General features: G+C 42.4%; 1 protein-coding gene across 3 annotated transcripts in view; it reads left to right on the top strand.

The window, feature by feature from the left end:
• The window catches only part of dst (dystonin), a 206,867-nt gene that overhangs the window by 101,193 nt on the left and 84,604 nt on the right, over positions 1 to 21,070 (top strand). For all 3 annotated transcript variants that reach the window (XM_035399721.1, XM_035399719.1, XM_035399720.1), the window contains 6 exons: positions 76 to 159; positions 684 to 791; positions 1,122 to 1,220; positions 17,646 to 17,792; positions 20,098 to 20,186; positions 20,798 to 20,906. In XM_035399721.1, the coding sequence (XP_035255612.1) occupies positions 76 to 159; positions 684 to 791; positions 1,122 to 1,220; positions 17,646 to 17,792; positions 20,098 to 20,186; positions 20,798 to 20,906 (636 nt within the window). The remainder of the gene's footprint in view (positions 1 to 75; positions 160 to 683; positions 792 to 1,121; positions 1,221 to 17,645; positions 17,793 to 20,097; positions 20,187 to 20,797; positions 20,907 to 21,070) is intronic.

Below are 21,070 nucleotides of genomic sequence, written 5' to 3'. Positions count from 1 at the left end.
GGATTAAAGACAGCTGTAGACCTGGACACAGGATTTGTTTTCTTGCCCTTTTGAACTCTGTTTGTTTCCTTTCAGGTCCTGGTGTCTGAAATCGAACAGAAGCATGGCAGGATTGAGGAGTGCCAGAAGTACTCAGAGCAGTACTCTGCTGCCGTGAAGGTGAGGCGGTGTGCTGCGTTTTGTTCAGGCCGTTGTCTATGGACCGTAGACAGCCACCAAACGGGCCACAAAGAGAAGAGTAGAGGGTGGGGGAAGCTTTCATGACTCACACTGGAACAGCTTATCTGTTCTTTATTTACTGAAATCCAGCACATATTACTGTACATACTTCAAAGGAAGCATTCCTGGGAACAAAATCAGCTCTGCTTACTGACATCTTACTGACAAACTCTAAATTTAATGTCATCTGATATAATGTACTAGGTTTTCTTCTCTTGTGATTTTCATTTCCAAAAAGGAAAGTTGCGCGATGTTTGGACCGTTTTCACAGAAGGTGCTAATGTGCGAAGAACCGGGTTCTATATGGGAGACCACAAACACTGATGTCCTGCATTCTGTTTCCATCTCTCTCTCTCCCACTCTCTCCCTCTTTCTCTCTCTCTCCTACTCTCCAACTCTCTCTCTCTCTCTCTCCCTCTCCCTCTCTCCGCTTTTGTTTCTCTCTCTCTCTGTCTGGTTGGCAGGACTACGAGCTGCAGCTGATGACATACAGGGCCATGGTGGACTCGCAGCACAAATCCCCCATCAAACGGCGGAGAATGCAGAGCTCATCTGACGCCATCCAGCAGGAGGTCAGCACTTTATTAATTAATTCGTTTATTCATTTATTACATTATTTATTCGTTTGTTTGTTTGTTTGTTTGTTTTACTTGTCGCGTTATTTGGTTTTACCGCACATGAGCCTACACCGGTGTAGTTATTTTGTAATTACAATTTTAAAATGAAATAAAAGCAATGAAGTAGATAAAAGTGCATTCGCAGAGCTTCAGTGTTGATGTTATTCTTTGAATATAAGCGCATCATATAACCTTCGTGTTAACAGACTGCTGTTAACAGTGTGCGTTGAGAACACTTGAAAAAAACCTGCGCTGTCCCCGTCCTTCCCCTCCTTGTCCTTTCAGTTTATGGACCTTCGAACCCGATACACTGCCCTGGTGACCCTCATGACGCAGTACGTGAAGTTCGCCAGTGAAACGCTGAAGAGGACGGAGGAGGAAGAGGTAGGGTGTCCAGTCGCAGGGTGACCGGCAAACACCACACACGGGTTTCACACTGCTCTGTTCTGTCCCCCCGCCCCTTACGGGACGGTACTGATTCGCTCAGACGCATAGGACGCCTGACAGAGCTCCGCCCCGCTCTGAATGTACCAAGAATGTCTTTGCGATGAGCTCGGCGCAGGTGGTGCCACACCCAGGGCTACACCTGGTCATGTTTTCACAATGAACCTTCTGTTCCTCCGTGCAAATTCTGCCTTGACTCGGTGCCTGAATAAGTTCTGTTTTCAGAGTGGCGTCGACCACAAGCCGATAAATATCTCCACCCAGTTATAAGTTTGTACATGCTAGAAATGATGTTACATTCATTTAATAGCTAGATCTAAACTTCATCTGATAATCGGGTGATTATATAATCACGAAGGGTCACAGGTGAGCAAAACTGTGCTTGCTGAATTACATGTTTTATTTAATGCATTATGTATTATTTGTAAAAGTTGTGAAAAAACAATTTTCTTCATTGGTCTACATGATCTTTGCTTTTATCTGCTCCTTCCTCTCTGAACAGACTATCCTCATACTCCTGTGCATGCATGCTTAAACTTTCAGGCATGAAACCTTTCTCTCACTGAAAGTGTATTACCAGCTAGTCCTGTAGCTTACAACTTCCATGTTGCTTGTTTAAAGGGTTTACTGCAGATTATACATTCATTTACTTAATTTTGCTTTTTAAATACAAGATTGGCTATTGATTGATACACCACGCACCAAAAAACTAGTTTGGTATTAGGTCTTTTGGGACAATTTGGGAGGTGAATCAAAAACAGAATAACTAATATATAATACTAAAATAGAATCAAATAAAAAGAAAATTAAAATATTGAAATGGGTTGTCTGTTCAGACGTCTACACTGCTGTCGAAAGCCTCATGGCATCTGGGCTGCGTGGGTTTCCGTCCACCCTTGACTTCGCGCTCTCTTTAAAATGCTGCATCTCTGACTGAAGACCAGAAGTACCATGCTCAGTAACCTGTGCTGTTCTGCCCAGTCCTCCTCTGATGAAGGTGAATTCTGGCCTTCAGTGGAGGCGACCCGCACCCTCGAGGGGGCTCAGCGCACGGGGAGAACAGAGAGAGAACACGTGTCAAAAAAAACCTCAGCAGAAGGGAGGGGAGACGGACGCTTGTCCCGTTGGGAGGTCGCTGACGGACTCCCGGCTCAAGAATCACACTTAGTTCAGCCACGGACGGACTTGCCTTTGGAAAATCGTAGCCAATCAGAGGAGCTGAAGAGCTCCAACTTTAGTCATGCTCCTCCAATCAAGGCAGGCGTTACAGAAGCCGGTGACAGTCCGGCCTCTTGGCACACACATGCTTCCTCCCCACTAAAAGCTCCTGGGGCCACTAGTTCTGCATCCAGAAGTGAGACAAATTTGAGAATGGATCTTGAACCGTCTAATAGCAAAGTCACACAAGTAGACAGCCCTGTAGATGCCTGTGACAGCATCTTACTGATAATTGAAGATGGAGATGAGGTTAGTTTCAATCGTAGAAGTGTAATTATTCCTGAAAATGAACGGCTGAAAGATTTGGCTTGTTGCAAACCTCATGCTAATGAAGAAGGCTATCTCACAGCCCTGAATGCCAGCACACAGCAAATTAGTACAAATGAACTTGCTCATACAGAGCAAACATGTATAGATGATGTAACAGAAATGTTAGGTACTGCAGCCAGTAGTAATATAGCTCCTTATTCATCCTGTTCCTTTAACCTTGAAACTATTGATGAGGATGAGCGTGAGTTTGGCCTTCTGGACACTGCACAGTCATATCCCATAGTAGGTTCTGCTGAACATATGAATATTCCTAACACACAAAGCACTTTACTTGAAAAGACTGAAAGAATCACTTTGGTGTCTGACAGTCTGTCTATGAATCCTGGTGATGTGCGTCATAAGACACCAAAGATCGATCAATCCCTCATTTCTGGAGGTGATTCTGGACGTTCACACCACACCGAAACTCCCTTGAGCCGGTCCGTTTTGGAGAGTCCGTCAGTGAAACCCAATTCCCATGAGCAGGGACATTCTCCGGAAGAACCTCCAAACTTGAACGTGACGTGCGGAGATGAAGGGTTGGACGCTTTTCTCTCAGACCCAAATGTCAGCCCTGATGCTAAAATCAAGCAGCTCTTAATTAAATTAAAGGCCCTCGAAAGTAATCAAGCCAAGAATCGATGCCCAGAGCACTTACAAATGCCTGCAGACCAGCTGAGACTGGGGAATGACCAACAACAAAAGGCTATCGAAGAGGTACTGATATAAAAGCCAAAACAAAAATGTATGATCATTATTTTGCCTAGAATATTAGTATGTCTTGAAAATCTAAGAAATTTGTGGTGGTGGTTATGAATTGACTTTAACTGATTTGTTATTTGATTCATCCATTTATTTTCATAGATTTAAACATTACACAGGCATGCACTATGTGCATATAAAATGTAACGTATGGTGTTTTGGGGGTCTTTGAACAGGAAAATAAAATAACTCTTGCATTTATTTACAGCTTGTTGTTTAGGGTGAACTCCCAGCCATTGAACTGGAAAATATCAATTTGGTGATCAAGGTGTTTGAAAAGTTTCAATTGCATCAGATGGGGTATCACAGTAATACGTTCACATTTGTCATGAGAGAGCAGTGGTTTTAGGTGTGTTTGTGGTTTTATGAAAGCATTATTTTTTTCAACTACAATATCCATGCAGATGAATGTATTAGAGTAATACACTCTCCAAGCAAGCATTTAAGTAGACATCTGCTATTTGCTTTTTAAAGCAAAGTGGAGTACTTAAATGCATCCACATTGATTTTTTTTTCGCATTTGAATCAATGACTGTCCTTTTAATTTCAAATTCACTATGGCTTGAGTTTTGCCGGAGATTGCATCCACGCAGGAGAGTTGCAACTCTGTCGCACCGTATTGCTGCTTCTAAAAACTGTTTTGGTGCTGATACAAAAGAATCATTCTTTTGTATTGTGAGTGGTGACAGAGACCTTTCTGACGATGCTGCTGTTTAGTAAAAAACTATAGAAGCCTTTTTCATGGCAGAAGGTGGCGGGGGATGCTTTATGTGGCAGTCAAAACCCTGTCTTCGGTGAGTACGCTACCCATTTTCTCTCACCAAAATGGATCCAGATAATTTATTTTTATCTGATATGGACGCGTAAGGGATTGTGGATGACGTTCTCTCTCATTGTAGAGAAGGACGGAAGAGTATATCACCTGGACAGAGACTTGGGAGCTGCAGAAATCCACCGGTGATGAGGAAATCACCAAGCTCCAACAGCAGGTCTCAGAGCTTGAGGGCTTGCTTGCTGAAAAGCAGCAACAGCACGAGACATTAGAAGTGGAGTTTCAGACCATGCTGACTGAAAAGCAGCAGCAGCAGGAGAACCTAGAAGGGGAGTTTCAGGCCAAACTGACCGAGAAACAGCAACTCCAGGAGAAACTAGAGGGTGAGCTGGAAGATGAACGGAAGACAGTTGAAGAGCTCACCGTCCACAAGTCCAAGTTGGAGCATGAGTTGAAACAGTACCAGGTGGAGCTGGAGGCTGCGTTGCGGGCTAAGGCTTCTTTTGAGCAGGAGCTTGGGTATGCGCAACAGATAATCCAGCAGTCGGAGGCCAAGCGGTCGGCCCTGGAGGAAAGCCTGATGATGCTAAAGAGGAACATAGAGGAGAGCACCCTGGCTCGTAGGAAGCTGGAGGACCACCTCCGTAGGAAGGACAACGATGTGCAGGGCCTGGAGGAGCATAAACGTGCCTTGGAGAGGGAGCTGAAAGCCAAGGAGGGAGCTGAGACAAAGCTCCTGTCACAGGTGCATGACCTGGAGATTGAATTCTCCCGCCAGGGTGAAATTAGCCTGTCCACAAACAGTCAGGTGACTGAGACACAGGTGATGGTCAGCAACAGTGTCCAGTCCTCGGTTTCAGCCATAGAAGTGCTGCAGAAAGAGCAGTCTGAGGTTCTCAAGAACAAGCTGGAGGAGATGGCCGCCGGGAGGAAGAAGGCTGAGTTCGAACTCAAGACCCTGAAGTCAGAGCTGAATTCTGTGCTGGTCCAGAAGAATGTGGCAGAAGAGAAAGCGCAGCGTTTGAAGGATCTCGTGGAGGAGGGTAATAACCGGCTAAAGAGAATCCAGGCGGACATGGAGACAGAGAGGGCCACCACCCGCCAGAAGACCGAGGAGCTGAGGCAGGAGGTGGCAGAGTTGAAAAGGTCTGTTTTTGTCTTTCAAGAGCAGGTGAAATCCCTACAGAGGGACAAGGCTGCGCTGGAGCAGAAAGTGGTCTTCCACATGACAGAGATCGAAGGCCTGAAAGAACAGCTGAAGATAAACCAGGGAAAGCTACTTCAGATGACCTCCATAGAGCAGGAGAGCAACCACAAAATGAGATGCATGGAGGATGAGCTGATCAACCAACAGACAGAGGGTGATCAGCTGAGATTTACAGTCAATGAGCTGACAAGAATGAATGGTAAACTGGACAACGACATCAAAAATCTGAAGGTCACTGTCGATTCCCTGCAACAGGAAAAAATTCTCAGTGAACAGAAGGTTAAGGCACAGAAGAGTGAAATGAACAGCATGCGAGAGGTGCTCCAGAAAACCAAGGAGGAATATGCTCTCAAGGTAAAATCTGAGCAGGGAATTCTGGCCAAAGCCAAAAGCATGGAAGTGGACCTAAATAATAGCAACCAGCTGGTGAACCAGCTGAAAAAGAATATGGAAGAACTGAAGAATAGTAGTGCTGAGACTGAGCGATCCATGAAGAATGTGAAAATGGAATTTGACAAAGCTGTGATGGAGATAGGAAGTAAAGACCAGCAAATTAGCATATTTAAGTCTCAGGTAGACAGTGCAAAATCTCAGTTGAAGATCATCGAAGAAGAACTTCTCAAGAAGACCCAAACTGCGCATGAGCTGCAGATCAAATTGAGAGACTATGACGAGGAAGTGAAGAAATCATATGAACTGCTGCAGAAAAACAAAGCACAAAGTCTGGCTATCGCTACCCATGAAAAGGATGTCATGAGTCTTCGGTCTGAGCTCTCTTCCTTGAGTGTCGAAAAGAGAAAAGCAGAGCAGAATGTCCTTGAACAGAAAGCTGAAATTAACAATCTGAACCTAAACCTTCGGAAAACTAAAGATGAGCTGCAGAAGGAGGTTCAAACAACACACGAGCTGCACGTCAAACTGAGGGACTATAATGAGGAAGTGAAGAAGTCAACTGAACTACAGCAGAAGAACAAAGCACTAAATCTGGAACTTGCTACCCAAGAGAAGGACATCAAGAGTCTTAAGACTGAGCTTAATACTATAAGCACAGAAAAGAGAAAGCTGGAACAGCAAGTCCATGAGCTTAAAACTGAAATGACCAGTCTTAACGCAGCATTTAAAAGAACGACAGCCGAGTTGCAGAAGGAGAACCAAACTGTTCATGAGCTGCAGATCAAACTGAGAGACTTCAATGAGGAGGTGAAGAAATCAGTAGAACTACAGCAGATGAACAAAGCGCTAGGTCTTACCATTACCACTCATGAGAAGGATCTCAGGAATGTCAAGACTGAGCTTAATACTGTTAACACAGAAAAGAGACGGTCTGAACAGCAAGTCCTTGAGCATAAAGCGGAAATGAGCAATCTGAACATAATGCTGAAGAAGGTGAAGGATGAGCTGCAGCAGGAGAAACAAACTACTCATGAGCTGCAGATCAAAGTGAGGGACTTCACTGAGGAAATGAAGAAACTGTCTGAATTACAGCAGAAGAACAAAGCGCTATGTCTGGAAATTGCAACTTATGAGATGGACGTCAAGACTCTAAGGTCCAACCTTGATTCTTTAAGCACAGAAAAGAAATTGGTTGAACAGCAAATGCTTGAACTTAATATAACACTCAAGAAAACTACAGGTGAGTTACAGAAGGAAAGCCAAACTTCTCATGAGCTGCAGATTAAAATGAGGGACTATGGTGAAGAAGTAAAGAAATCATCTGAACTACAGCAAAAGAACAAAATGCTAAGTCTTACTATTGCCACCCATGAGAAAGACATCAGGAATCTTAAGTCTGATCTTAATTCTGTGAATGCAGAAAAGAGAAAGGTAGACCAGCAGGTCCAAGAGCTTAAAAATGAAATTAGCATCCTTAACATCACACTTAGGAATACAAAGGATGAGTTACAGAAAGTGACCCAAACCTCACACGAGCTGCAGATTAAATTGAGGACTTATGATGAGGAAGCAAAGAAATCATCTGAATTACAGCAAAAGAACACAACACTGAGTTTGGACCTTGTCAGCAATGAGAAGGACATCAAAAATCTTAAGGCTGAGCTTAATTCTATAAGCACAGAGAAGAGAAAGGTTGAACAGCAATTACTTGAACAGAAAGCGGAAGTAAACAATATTAACACAATGCTTAGGAAGACAACGGATGAGTTGCAGAAAGTGACCCAATCTTCACATGAGCAGCAGATCAAACTGAGAGACTATAATGAGGAAATTAAGAAATCAACTGAACTACAGCAAAAAAACAAAGCACTCGAACTGACAATTTCCACCCATGAGAAGGACATCAGGAATCTTAAGTCTGAGCTCAGTTCCATGAATGTTGAAAAGAAAAAGGTGGAACAGCAAGTCCTTGAGCAGAAAGCTGAAATTAACAATATAAACACTGAACTTAAGAAGACAAAAGAGGAACTGCAGATAAAACTGAGAGACTTTAATGAGGAAACCAAAAAATCAACTGAACTAGAGCTGAAGAACAAAGCTCAGGATCTGACAATTGCCACCCTTGAGAAAGACATTAAAAATCTTAAATCTGAGCTTAATTCTGCAAGCACAGAAAAGATAAAGCTCAACCAGCAAGTCCTTGAGCAAAAAGCAGAACTTAGCAATCTAAATGTGATGCTTAGAAAGACCACTGATGAGTTGCAACAAGTTACCCAATCTTCTCATGAGCTTCAGATCAAAGTGAGAGACTATAATGAAGAAGCAAAGAAATCTTCTGAACTACAGCAGAAAAAAAAAGCTCAGGATCTGGCCATTTCTGACCAGGAGAAGGACATCAGAAGTCTTAGGTCAGAGTTGAATTCAGTGAATGCTGAAAAGAGAAAGCTCGACCAGCAAGTCCTTGAGCAAAAAGCAGAAATTAGCAATCTAAATGTGATGCTTAAAAAGACCACCGATGAGTTACAGAAAGTGACCCAATCTTCGCATGAACTGCAGCTCAAAGTGAGAGAATATAGTGAGGAAATTAAGAAATCAACTGAACTACAGCAGAAAAACAAAGCTCAGTATGCAGCAATTGCCAGCCATGAGAAGGATGCTAATAATCTTAGGTTTGAGCTCAATTCAGTGAATACTGAAAAGAGAAAGCTCGAACAGCAAGTTCTTGAGCAGAAAGCCGAAATTAACAATCTAAATGTAACACTTAGTAAGACAAAAGACGAGCTGCAGATCAAACTGAGAGAATATAACGAGGAAACAAAGAAATCATCTGAACTGCAGCTGAAGAACAAAGCCTTTAGTCTGGAGATAGGCACCCATGAGAGAAATATTAAGGATCTTAAGTCTGAGCTTAATTCTATAAGCACAGAGAAGAGGAAGGTTGAACAGCAAGTCAATGAGCTTAAAACTGAAACGAACAGTCTAAACACAGAACTTAGGAAGATGAAAGATGAGCTGCAGATCAAATTGAGAGACCTCAATGAGGAAACAAAGAAATCATCTGAACTGCAGCTGAAGAACAAAGCCATAAGTGTGGAATTACTCACCCATGAGAAAAACATTAAGGATCTTAAGTCTGAGCTTAATTCTGTAAGTACTGAAAAGAGAAAAATTGAACAACAAGTTCTTGAGCAGAAAGCTGAAATTACTAATCTGAACACAACACTAAGAAAGACCACTGATGAGCTGCAAAAAGTTACCCAGTCTTCACACGAGCTGCAGATCAAAGTGAGAGACTATACTGAGGAAACAAAGAAATCTTCTGAACTACAGCAGAAAAGCAAATCCCTGGATCTGACGATTATAAAACATGAGCAGGACATCAGAAATCTTAGGTCTGAGCTCAATTTAATGAATACTGAAAAGAGAAAGCTTGAACAGCAAGTTGTTGAGCAGAAAGTCGAAATTAGCAGTCTAAACGCAGAATTTAGGAAGGCAAAAGATGAGCTGCAGATCAAACTGAGAGAATATAATGAGGAAACTAAGAAATCATCTGAACTGCAGCTGAAGAATAGATCCTTTAGTCTTGAGATAGGCACCCATGAGAAGGACATTAATAATCTTAAGACTGAGCTTAATTCTGTAAGCACAGAAAAGAGGAAGATCGAACAGCAAGTCCATGAGCTGAAAGCTGAAACAAACAATCTGAACATAATGCTTAAGAAGGTGACAGATGAGCTACAGAAGGAGAAACAAATTACTCACGAGCTGCAGATCAAAGTGAGGGACTATAACGAGGAAGTGAAGAAATCATCGGAACTACAGCAGAAAAACAAAGCTCAGGATCTGATGATTGCTACCCACGAGAAAGACATCAGGAATCTTAAGTCTGAACTTAATTCTGTTAACACAGAAAAGAGAAAGATTGAACAGCAAGTCTTTGAGCAGAAAGCTGAAATTAACAATCTAAATGCAACACTTAAGACGACAACCATTGAGTTACAGAAAGTGAACCAATCGTCACATGAGTTGCAGATCAAACTGAGAAACTATAATGAGGAAACAAAGAAATCATCGGAACTACAACAGAAAAACAAAGCTCAAGATCTGACAATTGCCACCCATGAGAAGGACATCAGGAATCTTTTGTCTGAACTCAATTCTGTAAGCACAGAAAAGAGAAAGATTGAACAGCAAGTCTTTGAACAAAAAGCAGAAATTAACAATCTAAATGCAACACTTAAGAAGACCACCGATGAGTTACAGAAAGTCACCCAATCTTCTCATGAGCTGCAGATCAAACTGAGAGACTATGATGAGGAAGCAAAGAAATCATCTGGGCTACAATATAAAAGCAAATCTCTGGATCTGACTATTATCAAACATGAGGAGGACCTCAGGAATCTTAGGTCTGAGCTCAATTTAATGAATACTGAAAAGAGAAAGCTTGAACAGCAAGTTGTTGAGCAGAAAGTCGAAATTAGCAGTCTAAACGCAGAACTTAGGAAGGCAAAAGATGAGCTGCAGATCAAACTGAGAGACTATAATGAGGAAACAAAGAAATCATCTGAACTGCAGCTGAAGAATAGATCCTTTAGTCTTGAGATAGGCACCCATGAGAAGGACATTAAGAATCTTAAGTCTGAGCTTAATTCTGTAAGCACAGAAAAGAGAAAGATCGAGCAGCAAGTCCATGAGCTGAAAGCTGAAACGAACAAGCTGAACATAATGCTTAAGAAGGTGACAGATGAGCTACAGAAGGAGAAACAAACTACTCACGAGCTGCAGATCAAACTCAGAAACTATAATGAAGAAGTGAAGAAATCATCTGAATTACAGCAGAAAAACAAAGCTCAGGATCTGGCGATTGCTACCCACGAGAAAGACATCAGGAATCTTAAATTTGAACTTAATTCTCTGAGTACAGAAAAGAGAAAGATAGAACAGCAAGTCTCTGAGCAGAAAGCTGAAATTAGCAGTCTTAATGTGACGATTAAAAAGACGACAGATGAGTTACAGAAAGTGACCCAATCTTCACAGGAGCTTCAGATCAAACTGAGAGACTATACTGAGGAAGCCAAAAAATCATCTGAACTCCAGGAGAGAAACAGATCACAGGATCTAACTATTGTCACCCATGAGAAGGACATTAGGAATCTTCAGTCTGAGTTAAATTCCATGAATGCTGAAAAAAAGAGGGTTGAACAGCAACTCCTTGAGCAGAAAACTGAAATTAATAATCTAAATGCAACACTTAAGAAAACCACTGATGAGTTGCAGAAAGTGACCCAATCTTCTCATGAGCTGCAGCTCAAACTGAGAGACTATAATGAGGAAGCAAGGAAATCATCTGGGCTACAGCAGAAAAACAAAGCTCAGGATCTGACGATCAGCAACTATGAGAAGGACAACAGGAATCTTAGATCTGAGCTCAATTCCATGACAGCTGAAAAGAGAAAGCTCGAACAGCAAGTAGGTGAGCAGAAAGTTGAAATAAACAATCTGAACGTGGCCCTTAAGAAGGCAAGTGATGAGCTACAGATAAAACTGAGGGAACATAGCGAGGAAACTAAGAAATCATCTGAACTACAGCTGAAGATCACAACGCTAAGTCTGGACATAGTCAGCAATGAGAAGGACATTAAGAATCTTAAGTCGGAGCTTAATACTGTGAGCACAGAAAAGAGAAAGATCGAACAGCAAGTCCTTCAGCAGAAAGCAGAAATTAGCAATCTAAATACAACACTTACAAAGACAACAAGTGAGTTGCAGATAGTGACCCAATCTTCACACGAGCTGCAGATAAAACTGAGAGACTATAAAGAGGAAGCAAGGAAATCAACTGAACTACAGCAGAAGAACAAATCTCAGGATGTGACAATTGCCACCCATGAGAAGGAGATGCAGAATGTTAGGTCTGAGCTCATTTCCATTACTGCTGAAAAGAGAAAGGTTGAGCAGCAAGTCCTTGAGCAGAAAGCTGAAATTAACAATCTAAATGCAACACTTAAGCAGGTGACCCAATCTTCCCATGAGCTGCAGATAAAATTGAGAGAATATAATGAGGAAGCAAAGAAATCATCGGAACTACAGCAGAAAAACAAAGCTCTCGAACTGACAATTGCCACCCATGAGAAGAACATTAAGAATCTTAAGACTGAGCTCAATTCCATGAATGTTGAAAAGAAAAAGATTGAACAGCAAGTCGTTCAGCAGAAAGTTGAAATTAACAATCTAAATACAACAATTAAGACGACAACCGTTGAGTTACAGAAAGTGACCCAGTCGTCACACGAGGTGCAGATCAAACTGAGAGAATATAGTGAGGAAGCAAAGAAATCATCGGAAGTACAGCAGAAAAACAAATCTCTGGATCTGACTATTGCCAACTATGAGAAGGACATCAGGAATCTCAAGTCTGAGCTTAGTACCATGAATACTGAAAAGAGAAAGCTTGAACGGCAAGTCACTGAACAGAAATCCGAAATTACCAATCTAAATGCGACACTTAGGAAGACAAAAGATGAGCTGCAGGTAAAACTGAGAGAACATAATGAGGAAATAAAGAAATCATCTGACCTACAGCAGAAAAACAAAGCTCAGGATGTGACGATTGCCACCCTTGAGCGGGACATTAAGAACTTGAAGTCTGAAATCAGTTCCATGAATACTGAAAAGAAAAAGTTTGAACAGCAAGTCCTTGAGCAGAAAACTGAAATTTATAATCTCAACACAACGCTTAAGACGACAACCGATGAGTTACAGAAAGTGACCCAATTTTCACAGGAGCTGCAGATCAAACTGAGAGACTATGATGAGGAAGTTAAGAAAACATCTGAATTACAGCAAAAAAGTAGTTCTCTAAGTATATCTATTCTCAGCCATGAGAACGACATCAGGAATCTTACAACGGAGCTTAATTCTGTTAGTGAAAAAAAGAAAAAGGTAGACAAGAAGGTTCTGGAACAGGAATCTGAAATAAGTAATCTAACTATAAAACTTAAGAAGGCAATGGATGAGCTGCGAAAGGAGTCTGCTGATGGACAGAAACACTCTTCCAAAGTAAAGGAACTGGAGGCTGAGGTTCAGAAATGCAGACAGACTATAAATGATCTGAGTGGGAATTCTGAAAAAGTTGCAGTGAATCTTAGACAGGAATTAGCTGCTCTACAGAGGGACAAAAAAGTGGCAGATCAAGAACTGGTGACTCTGAAGGCCCAGCTGAATGAGCTGAATTATGTCCTGAAGAGAACTAAGGATGAGCTTCAGGAAGGGAAGAAGTATGAGTCTAAAGTCACGGAGCTTCAGAAAGAGGTTCAGAGGAGCAAACAGTCATTCAGCGAAGTTAGCTCCAGCTCAGAGAAATTCACCCTGAGCTTAAAGCAGGAAATTTCAGGCCTTCAGAAGGAGAGGAGTACGGCCCAGGAGAAAGAAAAATCCCTGATGTCTGAAGTCACCCTCCTGAAGAAGAAACTAGAGCAGACCCAGGACGAGGTCCAGCAGAAACAGAAGGAGGCATCAGCTGCCCAGCTGAAGTCCCAGGGTCTGGAGGAGCAAGTGCAGAACTGTAAACAGATGCTAGAAGACCTGAAAGGTAAATTGGAACTGCAGAAAAAAGGCTATGAGAGCCAGCTGGAGTTGCTCCAGACTGAAATGGAACAGAAACTGGTACTACAGAGTACTGAGTCCAGTTTTAAAATGGAGCTTGACAAGAAGTCAAGGGAGAATCTGTACAGCACTGAAGTAGCTGAACGTGAGAAAAAATATCTGCAAGAAATTGAACAGCTGAAAACACTCAACCAGGAGGCTTTGAAGTTGAAGAAAGAGGCACAGCAGCAAGTGGACACGCTTCGTATGAAGTTCGATAAAGGAGAGAAAGAAAAAAGTGCAATCAGTCATGAATTGATTGGCACAAAGACCCGGATCGCTGAGTTAGAAAAGGAAAAACTTAAGCTGGCTGGGAGCGTCACTAAGACAGACAGCAGCCGTAATGAAATCACGAAAGAGAATGCAAGGCTCAAGCAGACATTAGTGGAGACTGAGAGGAAACTGGCAGTAGGTGAGAGGGAATCGAGATCGTTCAAAGAGCAGGTATCATCTTACATAAAGGAGGTAAAAGACCTACAGGAAAAGGTTTTGAAACTTGAGGTGGCTCTTGGCAACGAAAGTAAGAAAACAATGGAAAAGGAGTGCCAAATGAACCATCAGTGCTTTAAAGATAACGAGCTTGCCAAACTGAAGAATGAGCTTTTGGTGGCGAAACAGATTCTGACATCACAAGAGGAAATTCAACATAAACTGGAGGAAGAGCTAAGGAGACTGAAAATTTCTTCAGAGGTACAAATGTCTACGTTCGTTTGTATAATAGTTTGTGTCCTACATGTATTGTATTGGGTTAAATGAACTCATGTTTTGGTTTGCCTTAATTGTACCCATGTGCATATTTTTCACACAGAAGTAGTACAAAGGTGGATCAAACGGTGGGCTTCTGCAGTCAGATGGTGTTGCTGAAATATAGCGGTTCTTACACACAGTTTTCATTAATTATCTCCCCTGCCAGTCAGTACATTTCCAGCAAGATTATTTGACTCAGTTCCCTTTTTTATAGCACTTTGTTGACCCAGTATCTCTAAACCTTATCCATCAGTTCATTACAACTGCAGAAACATATTTCTTTTATCTTCAAGCCATCAGTTTATGACAGAGATGAAAGTTGGGTTGTTTAGATCAGGACATTAAACAGTGTGGGAGCATCCTTTTTCTGTAGTTCCCTCATCACTCAACTTTGCAGTTTTTATCTATTTTGCTGGTTATTTCAGTTCCTTTGTAGTTTTCCCTGAACGCAAACACAGAATTTAGTAAATGTTGAAGTGTACTTCTCTGGTCACATTGCTTATGTAAATGATTTAGAACCACTACTGAAAGATGGCTATGTGTATCTGTCAACCATTTGACCCTCCTTTGTACATACAAAAACCTTAAACTTATTTGAGAGGTGCAACACAATATATGATGAATACTTTTTGAAAATTAAGATATATGTGCCAAAAGCTCAATGTACCGCTATGTGCTCATTTTGTATCTAATGGGTCTGCAAATTTCATATCTACAGACATCAAGTGTGGAGAAGGCCCAAGCAATGCAGGAACTGACTGCTGAGACACTAGAGAAAATAAATGCTTGCGGTCAAATAGAAGTTCAGCAAACTGAAAGCCAACCTCAGGAGTTGACCGTGAAGAAAACTACCCAAACCTCAAAAATTACACAGATGCACTCCACGAACATAAGCCAGAAAACAGAGCACACTGTCATTACCAGTAATATATCCGTGACTGTGTCAGAAGAAATGCATTCTGGGAATGTCACATCCATGACTAACTCTGTCTCATCTCAACATAAAGATACACAAGCATCCTCAACGTCCATCTCTTCTGTGACACTGAGAGATGAGAAGGAGGCGGGCCACATAGCACAGCCCTCGGTAGCGGGATTCATCGGCAAAACAGCCGCGATAGCAGGCATTTACACTGAATCCAGCAAGAAGAAGGTCTCCTTCATGGAGGCTGCTGAGAAAGGTTTCATAGCGCAGACTTACGCCATAGACTTTCTGGAGGCACAGGCAGCCACAGGGCAAATTATAGACTACGTCACTGGCAAAACCTACTCAGTCCAGGATGCTCTGGATAAAGGTATTGTTGAGGAGGAGCTGAGGGAAAGACTTCTAGATGCTGAGAGGGCAGTAACTGGCTATGCACATGGCAGCAAAACGCTGTCTGTCTTCCAGGCCATGGAGAGTAGAATTTTGGACAGGCACAAAGGGAAGAAGATCATTGAAGTTCAGATAGCCACAGGTGGGCTGGTCGACCCACAGAGTGGCATCCGTGTGTCCTTAGATATCGCTTTGGAGAAGGGACTTATAAACAAAACCACACTCCAGACCCTGTATGACCCTGTCAGCCACCCCAAAGCTTTTCACAATCCAGACACGGGACACAAGGCCTACTATGGCGAGCTTCTCAAGACATGCGTCTATGATGTTGATGGGCAAGTCTTCCTCCTCCCCTTTGGCAGTCGACACCTCACAAACATAACCCTGGCCAGACCCTCACGGTTGTGGGTGATTAGCAGCAGTTCTGGCACCGAAATGTCTACCTTTGAGGCGTATATGGCTAAGCTCATCGACAGGGACACTTACCTGTTGCTCTCCCAGCAGGAGAATATGTGGGAGGAGATTACCCAGACAGATTCAAGTGGCGGTACCTTGCATATTCTGACTGACCTCAGGAGTGGGCGTCAGCTTTGCATCGAACGCTGCCTGGTCCTCAAGATCATCACTATAATCGAGCTGGAGAATTACAGGGCGGGGCTCCTCAAAATCAACGAGCTTGCAGACCTTTTGATCTCCAGAAGGAGCATTTCAGAAGATCCCCACAGCTCTATCGCAGGCCTGTGGGATATCAATCAAATGAGCAGGCTGTCCTTGTTCAGGGGGCATCAGCAGAACCTGCTGGACAGGCTTACCGCTATCCGGCTGCTGGAGGCCCAGGCCTGCACAGGGGGCATCTGCGACCCGTTGCTGGGTGAGAAATTCACGGTTGCCGAGGCCCTCCAGCGAGGTCTCCTAGACGAGACGATGGTCCGCCAGGTCCAGCTGTATGAGCAGGCATACCGTGGCATTGCTCACCCTCAAACCGGCGTGATCCTGTCTGTGGCCCAGGCCATGCAGCAGGGCCTGTTCCCCAGAGACGTGGGGCTGAAGTGCCTCGAGTTCCAGGCCCTAACTGGAGGCCTGGTGCAGCCAGGAACTCTGGCCAGGATCTCGGTGGAAGAGGCAGCGCGGTGCGGCTTGATTGACGAAGCCATCGCTGCACACCTGACCGATGAGAAGTCGTACACCAAGAATCTGACATGCCCTAAGACCAAAAGGAAAATATCTTTCAAGGAGGCTTTGGAAAAAGGGGTCTATGACTGTCATACGGGTTTCAAGCTTCTCCGAGCAGTCAAGAGCCACAATGTCGGAGTCCAGTCCTTCCATTACATTTTTACCTACCCATATGTGAAATGAGGTGTCAGAATGGTGATTCTCAAGTTTCAGCATACTCAACAAATCTGAAAGCTTGCTGAAAGTTTTACAAATGAAATGTATATATGAAATGTAGTTAGTAATATATGAAAGTGTATGATTTAATTTCATGTATGTGTTAAATGAAAATGCATCATGTTTATAAACTCAAGTTATATTACAATGTTTTATTTAGCATATAATCAAGGATTCTTGTTTTACTAAAAAAAATGTAAGAACTAATACTTTTCATTCCTTTTTGTTTTCATGTTTTATCGCAGAAAGTGCTCACGAAATGTCACATCTATAGCTTTCATGTGTTGTGTAACCACTAATTACAAGTCAATAAATATATATTTTTTTCTCTACAGTTAAAGTAGTACTTTAGACTCACATTTTGAGGCTCTGTTACACTGAATCTAAATGATTTGTCAGTTAGTACTTTGAGTCTCTATTACACCAATGATTTGTGATCAGAATTACTGTGATGCCTCTTCTCAAATTGTTCTGATGGCTGGGAGGTTTGCCTTTGGTGGAGGGATGTGCGGATGCATCCAGGTACTTTGCCAGTGTGCGATCAATATGCCAAATGCTGTAGTGATCTAACGGCCATTTTGATTTCTCTTCCCCCCTAACCCATCGCAGAAATCTATAGAGGAGGAGAAGAAAGAGCATGGTGACAAAGTTAGCAAATTGTTAGGCTGGATGTCAAGTGTGAAAACAAGCCTAAGCAAAGAAGACAAGTGCCTGACAGACGGCAAGCACAGCCCCGAGTCCGCTAGTAAGCCCCAGGTAATTAAAACACTCTGAAAGACCCATTAATGCCGATCTTTCTTAAGTGGAATCCCTGTTACTGTCAGACAAAATCACCCCGTTCCTGTGTTCAAGGAAGGTGTCTGATGATCACAGCACTGGTAAACAATAAAGGAAACTTCTCACTGTTTGGTAAAAAGCACACTGTGGGTGTCTGTGTTATCACTGTACTATTAGAGGTTTCATGAATCTGCGGTGTTGTTCACAAGGACCTGTTTAAAAGCTGTTCCCTTCCCTCGTAGTGAAACCACAATTTCCAAACATTGCTAAAAAACACAGATCGAGTCAACGCAAGACAAAAATAAACATAAAAAGCAAAATATTGCTACCTTGTACCAAACACATACATATACTGTGTCATAAAAAGGAAGGAAAAAAAACATTATTTCCTGTTATTCTCTTATGGTTTAATTTTTTTCCCCATTCCCAACATTAACTTAACAAATGTCATTGTTAACAGATAGGTACATCAGTGGCTCACGGCATACAGAGGGAAATAAATGCTGTGAAGTTTTGTCCATTAACTGCAGTCCAAACAATCGGATACTCTCTATGAACTGTGGTAGTTCATGTCTTTGTGTAAAGACACACTTGCATATAGCAAGGCGATGATCAGTATTATAATTGCATACCCTGGGTTGATGCGTAAAGCACATTTGGCACGACTCCCAACACCCAGCATATGACGCAGAAGATCTCATTTTCAACCGAAACATCATGAACAGCTATAAACATCATAAATGTGCTCTAAGTGGGGATTACCCTGAATTCAATTCTCTTGATGTTCTGTGCTGTTTGTCAGTACACTGACATAGAAGTGAAAGCACGTATATGCACACATTCATGGAACAAAGTGTTAAGTTATCACGTGCCACGATATGCATCTCCCCCCCCCCCCTCCCCCCTTCTCAGTCCCTTTATTTTCTACATTGGAAAGCGTTTTAAGCACACTGTGTAAGTGCTGTATAAGTCTTACTGTTTTCGGCTAGACTGATGTTTTACAGTGGGTGTTACTGCACAATATACGGCAACTAAAAAATGCCCTATATGTTTAATGTTTCTCCCAGTGTCGCTGCATTAAAAGTGATCCAAATGTGGGGCTGCTCTGATGGCTTTCAGCTGAGGCATCATGCTGGGGTGCCTTAATGCGCCTGACGGCCTTGGATCGAATTCAGTCTGTGCCAGATTCGCCCGGGGCCAGTAGATCCATAGGGTGACGCCCAAACCCAGAGTATGGGAGGGTTCAGTCGGGTAGGGATCCGCGTGTGATCCCTATCCAATGGGCACCCGTAAGACTACATGTCAACTGCGGTCCGCGGGGCTGTGAGAAGGCGCCCTGTGCGAACTTAACTGCGGTCCACGCGGCTGTGAGAAGGCACTCTGTGCGAGCTTAACTGCGGTCCGCGGGGCTGTGAGAAGCAGCTGGTCACGCCACGCCTTTCGGAGGAGAACCGCCAACGTCTCGGTTCTCCCAAAGCGGCGCAGCGTTTGCGCATGGAACGCAGCTGCAGTTGCAGACAGTTAGACATTCCAGATTGGGGTGGAAATTGGCCTGTATACAGCCATGGGTTGGGTGGCTGATTTGGAAAAATAAGAAAGAAAATTGATCCACCCTTTTCTCTGGCCACATTTACAATATTTGGCACAATATTAATATCAGTTTGCATATGAATGTCCTGATTGGGGTGTGGCACCTAATATTTCAAAACCCTCACGGTCAGACCCCAAACCCCCCCCCTCCCCGCCCCACCCCACCCCACCCCACCCCAAACATAGGCACAATAAATTTTTAATAAGTAATGTCAGATGAGCTGGAATAATAGACTCACTTGAAGACTAAATAACATCAGATTTAAAAGGGGAGATCTTTATCATTGTGCCTTGATAAAGGTCTAAAAGCAAGCTAATTCTAGTGCTTTCATTTACTGTCTGTTCTTCCATTGATATATAGAGTCTACATAAAATCTACTGACAGTCTTCATATAATCTACATATACAGTCTACAGATTATATGTATATCTGTCTCCACAATAAAGAGCTTTGGAATTCTGGGGGAGATTGTGAACAATATTAATGAAAAATGAATACAAAAACATATTTTGTATAAATTGCTTTTATAACGTAAATAATTATTTTAATCATTTTCCAAATCTGCATTGCATAAAATTATGTGAAAGCCCTCTTATTGATTTATCATAAGAATCTGTACAAAATCTCATGAGAGCAGTGGCAAAGTAAAGCGTGTGCTGTAAGTTAATGTTATTTTTTCTTCCTTTTGTTCAAGATTTCAATGGAGGAACTCGCAACAAAGAAGGAACAGATTGCTGAAGCCTTGAGGACAACCCAGCTGTTGTTAACTAAACACAGTGACAAGTATGTGCTGCTGCTTCCTACAATTAACAAAGAAAGACTGACTCAAAGGCAGTGTCTCTTTTATATATAATGTCATCAGTAATATTAGGTTTATTGGTCTTTTATCTTAAACACTGACATGTGGTATCACAATGGTATATACAGCTGGTAAACAAATTGTGTTTGTGCAAATGAAAAGAACAACTAGTTTCTTTTGCTTGTAAGTCAGAGTTAAAGTCAAGTGTTGACTGAATCAGAACCAATGCACCTTTTTACTTCCGTGACCCCGAGACTGTTAATATTGCGAGTTATATACCAGAGATGTGAGAGATTCACCAGTTTTTAAATTTTGAATTCAGTTGTTAGCCATTTTCAATGGAGATGTGCGTATTGTCAACGTGATGGCAGTCGCCCAGTCATTTGCTGCACTAGTAATGGAAAAATTTAGTGTAGTATAATGGTAAGGAGTTGTCTTGTAACCTGAAAGTCACAGATTCGATTCCTGGGTAGAACACTGCCATTGTACCCTTGGCAAGGTACTTAATCTGTATTGCTTCAGTATATGTAAAAAGTTGCGTAAGTTGCTCTGGATAAGAGCATCTGCTAAATGCCTGAAATGTAATGTAATGCAGGATGACTGAGAATGAGAAGCAGGAAGCCAAGGAGCAGCTGAAATCTCTACACCAGGCGTACAGCGAGCTGTCCCAGCAGTGTGCTGATCAGACTCCAACGGCCCAACAGGTAACCTACCTACAGGGACTGTTCTGCATTGTTCTACGGAAAAAGCCCAAAATCCATCCACAGCTGCATGATGAAGAACTAACGTGTCTTTCAACCGAATGGTTTGATCTATCGCATGGTAGGTCAGGTGTTCTTCTTTGCCACATCTACACTAATTGTATAAA

Source organism: Anguilla anguilla, chromosome 18 (genome assembly GCF_013347855.1).
Source record: "Anguilla anguilla isolate fAngAng1 chromosome 18, fAngAng1.pri, whole genome shotgun sequence".
NCBI lineage: Eukaryota > Metazoa > Chordata > Actinopteri > Anguilliformes > Anguillidae > Anguilla > Anguilla anguilla.
Note: the sequence above shows the minus strand (reverse complement) of the source record. Positions and strands in the feature narration are given on the sequence as shown.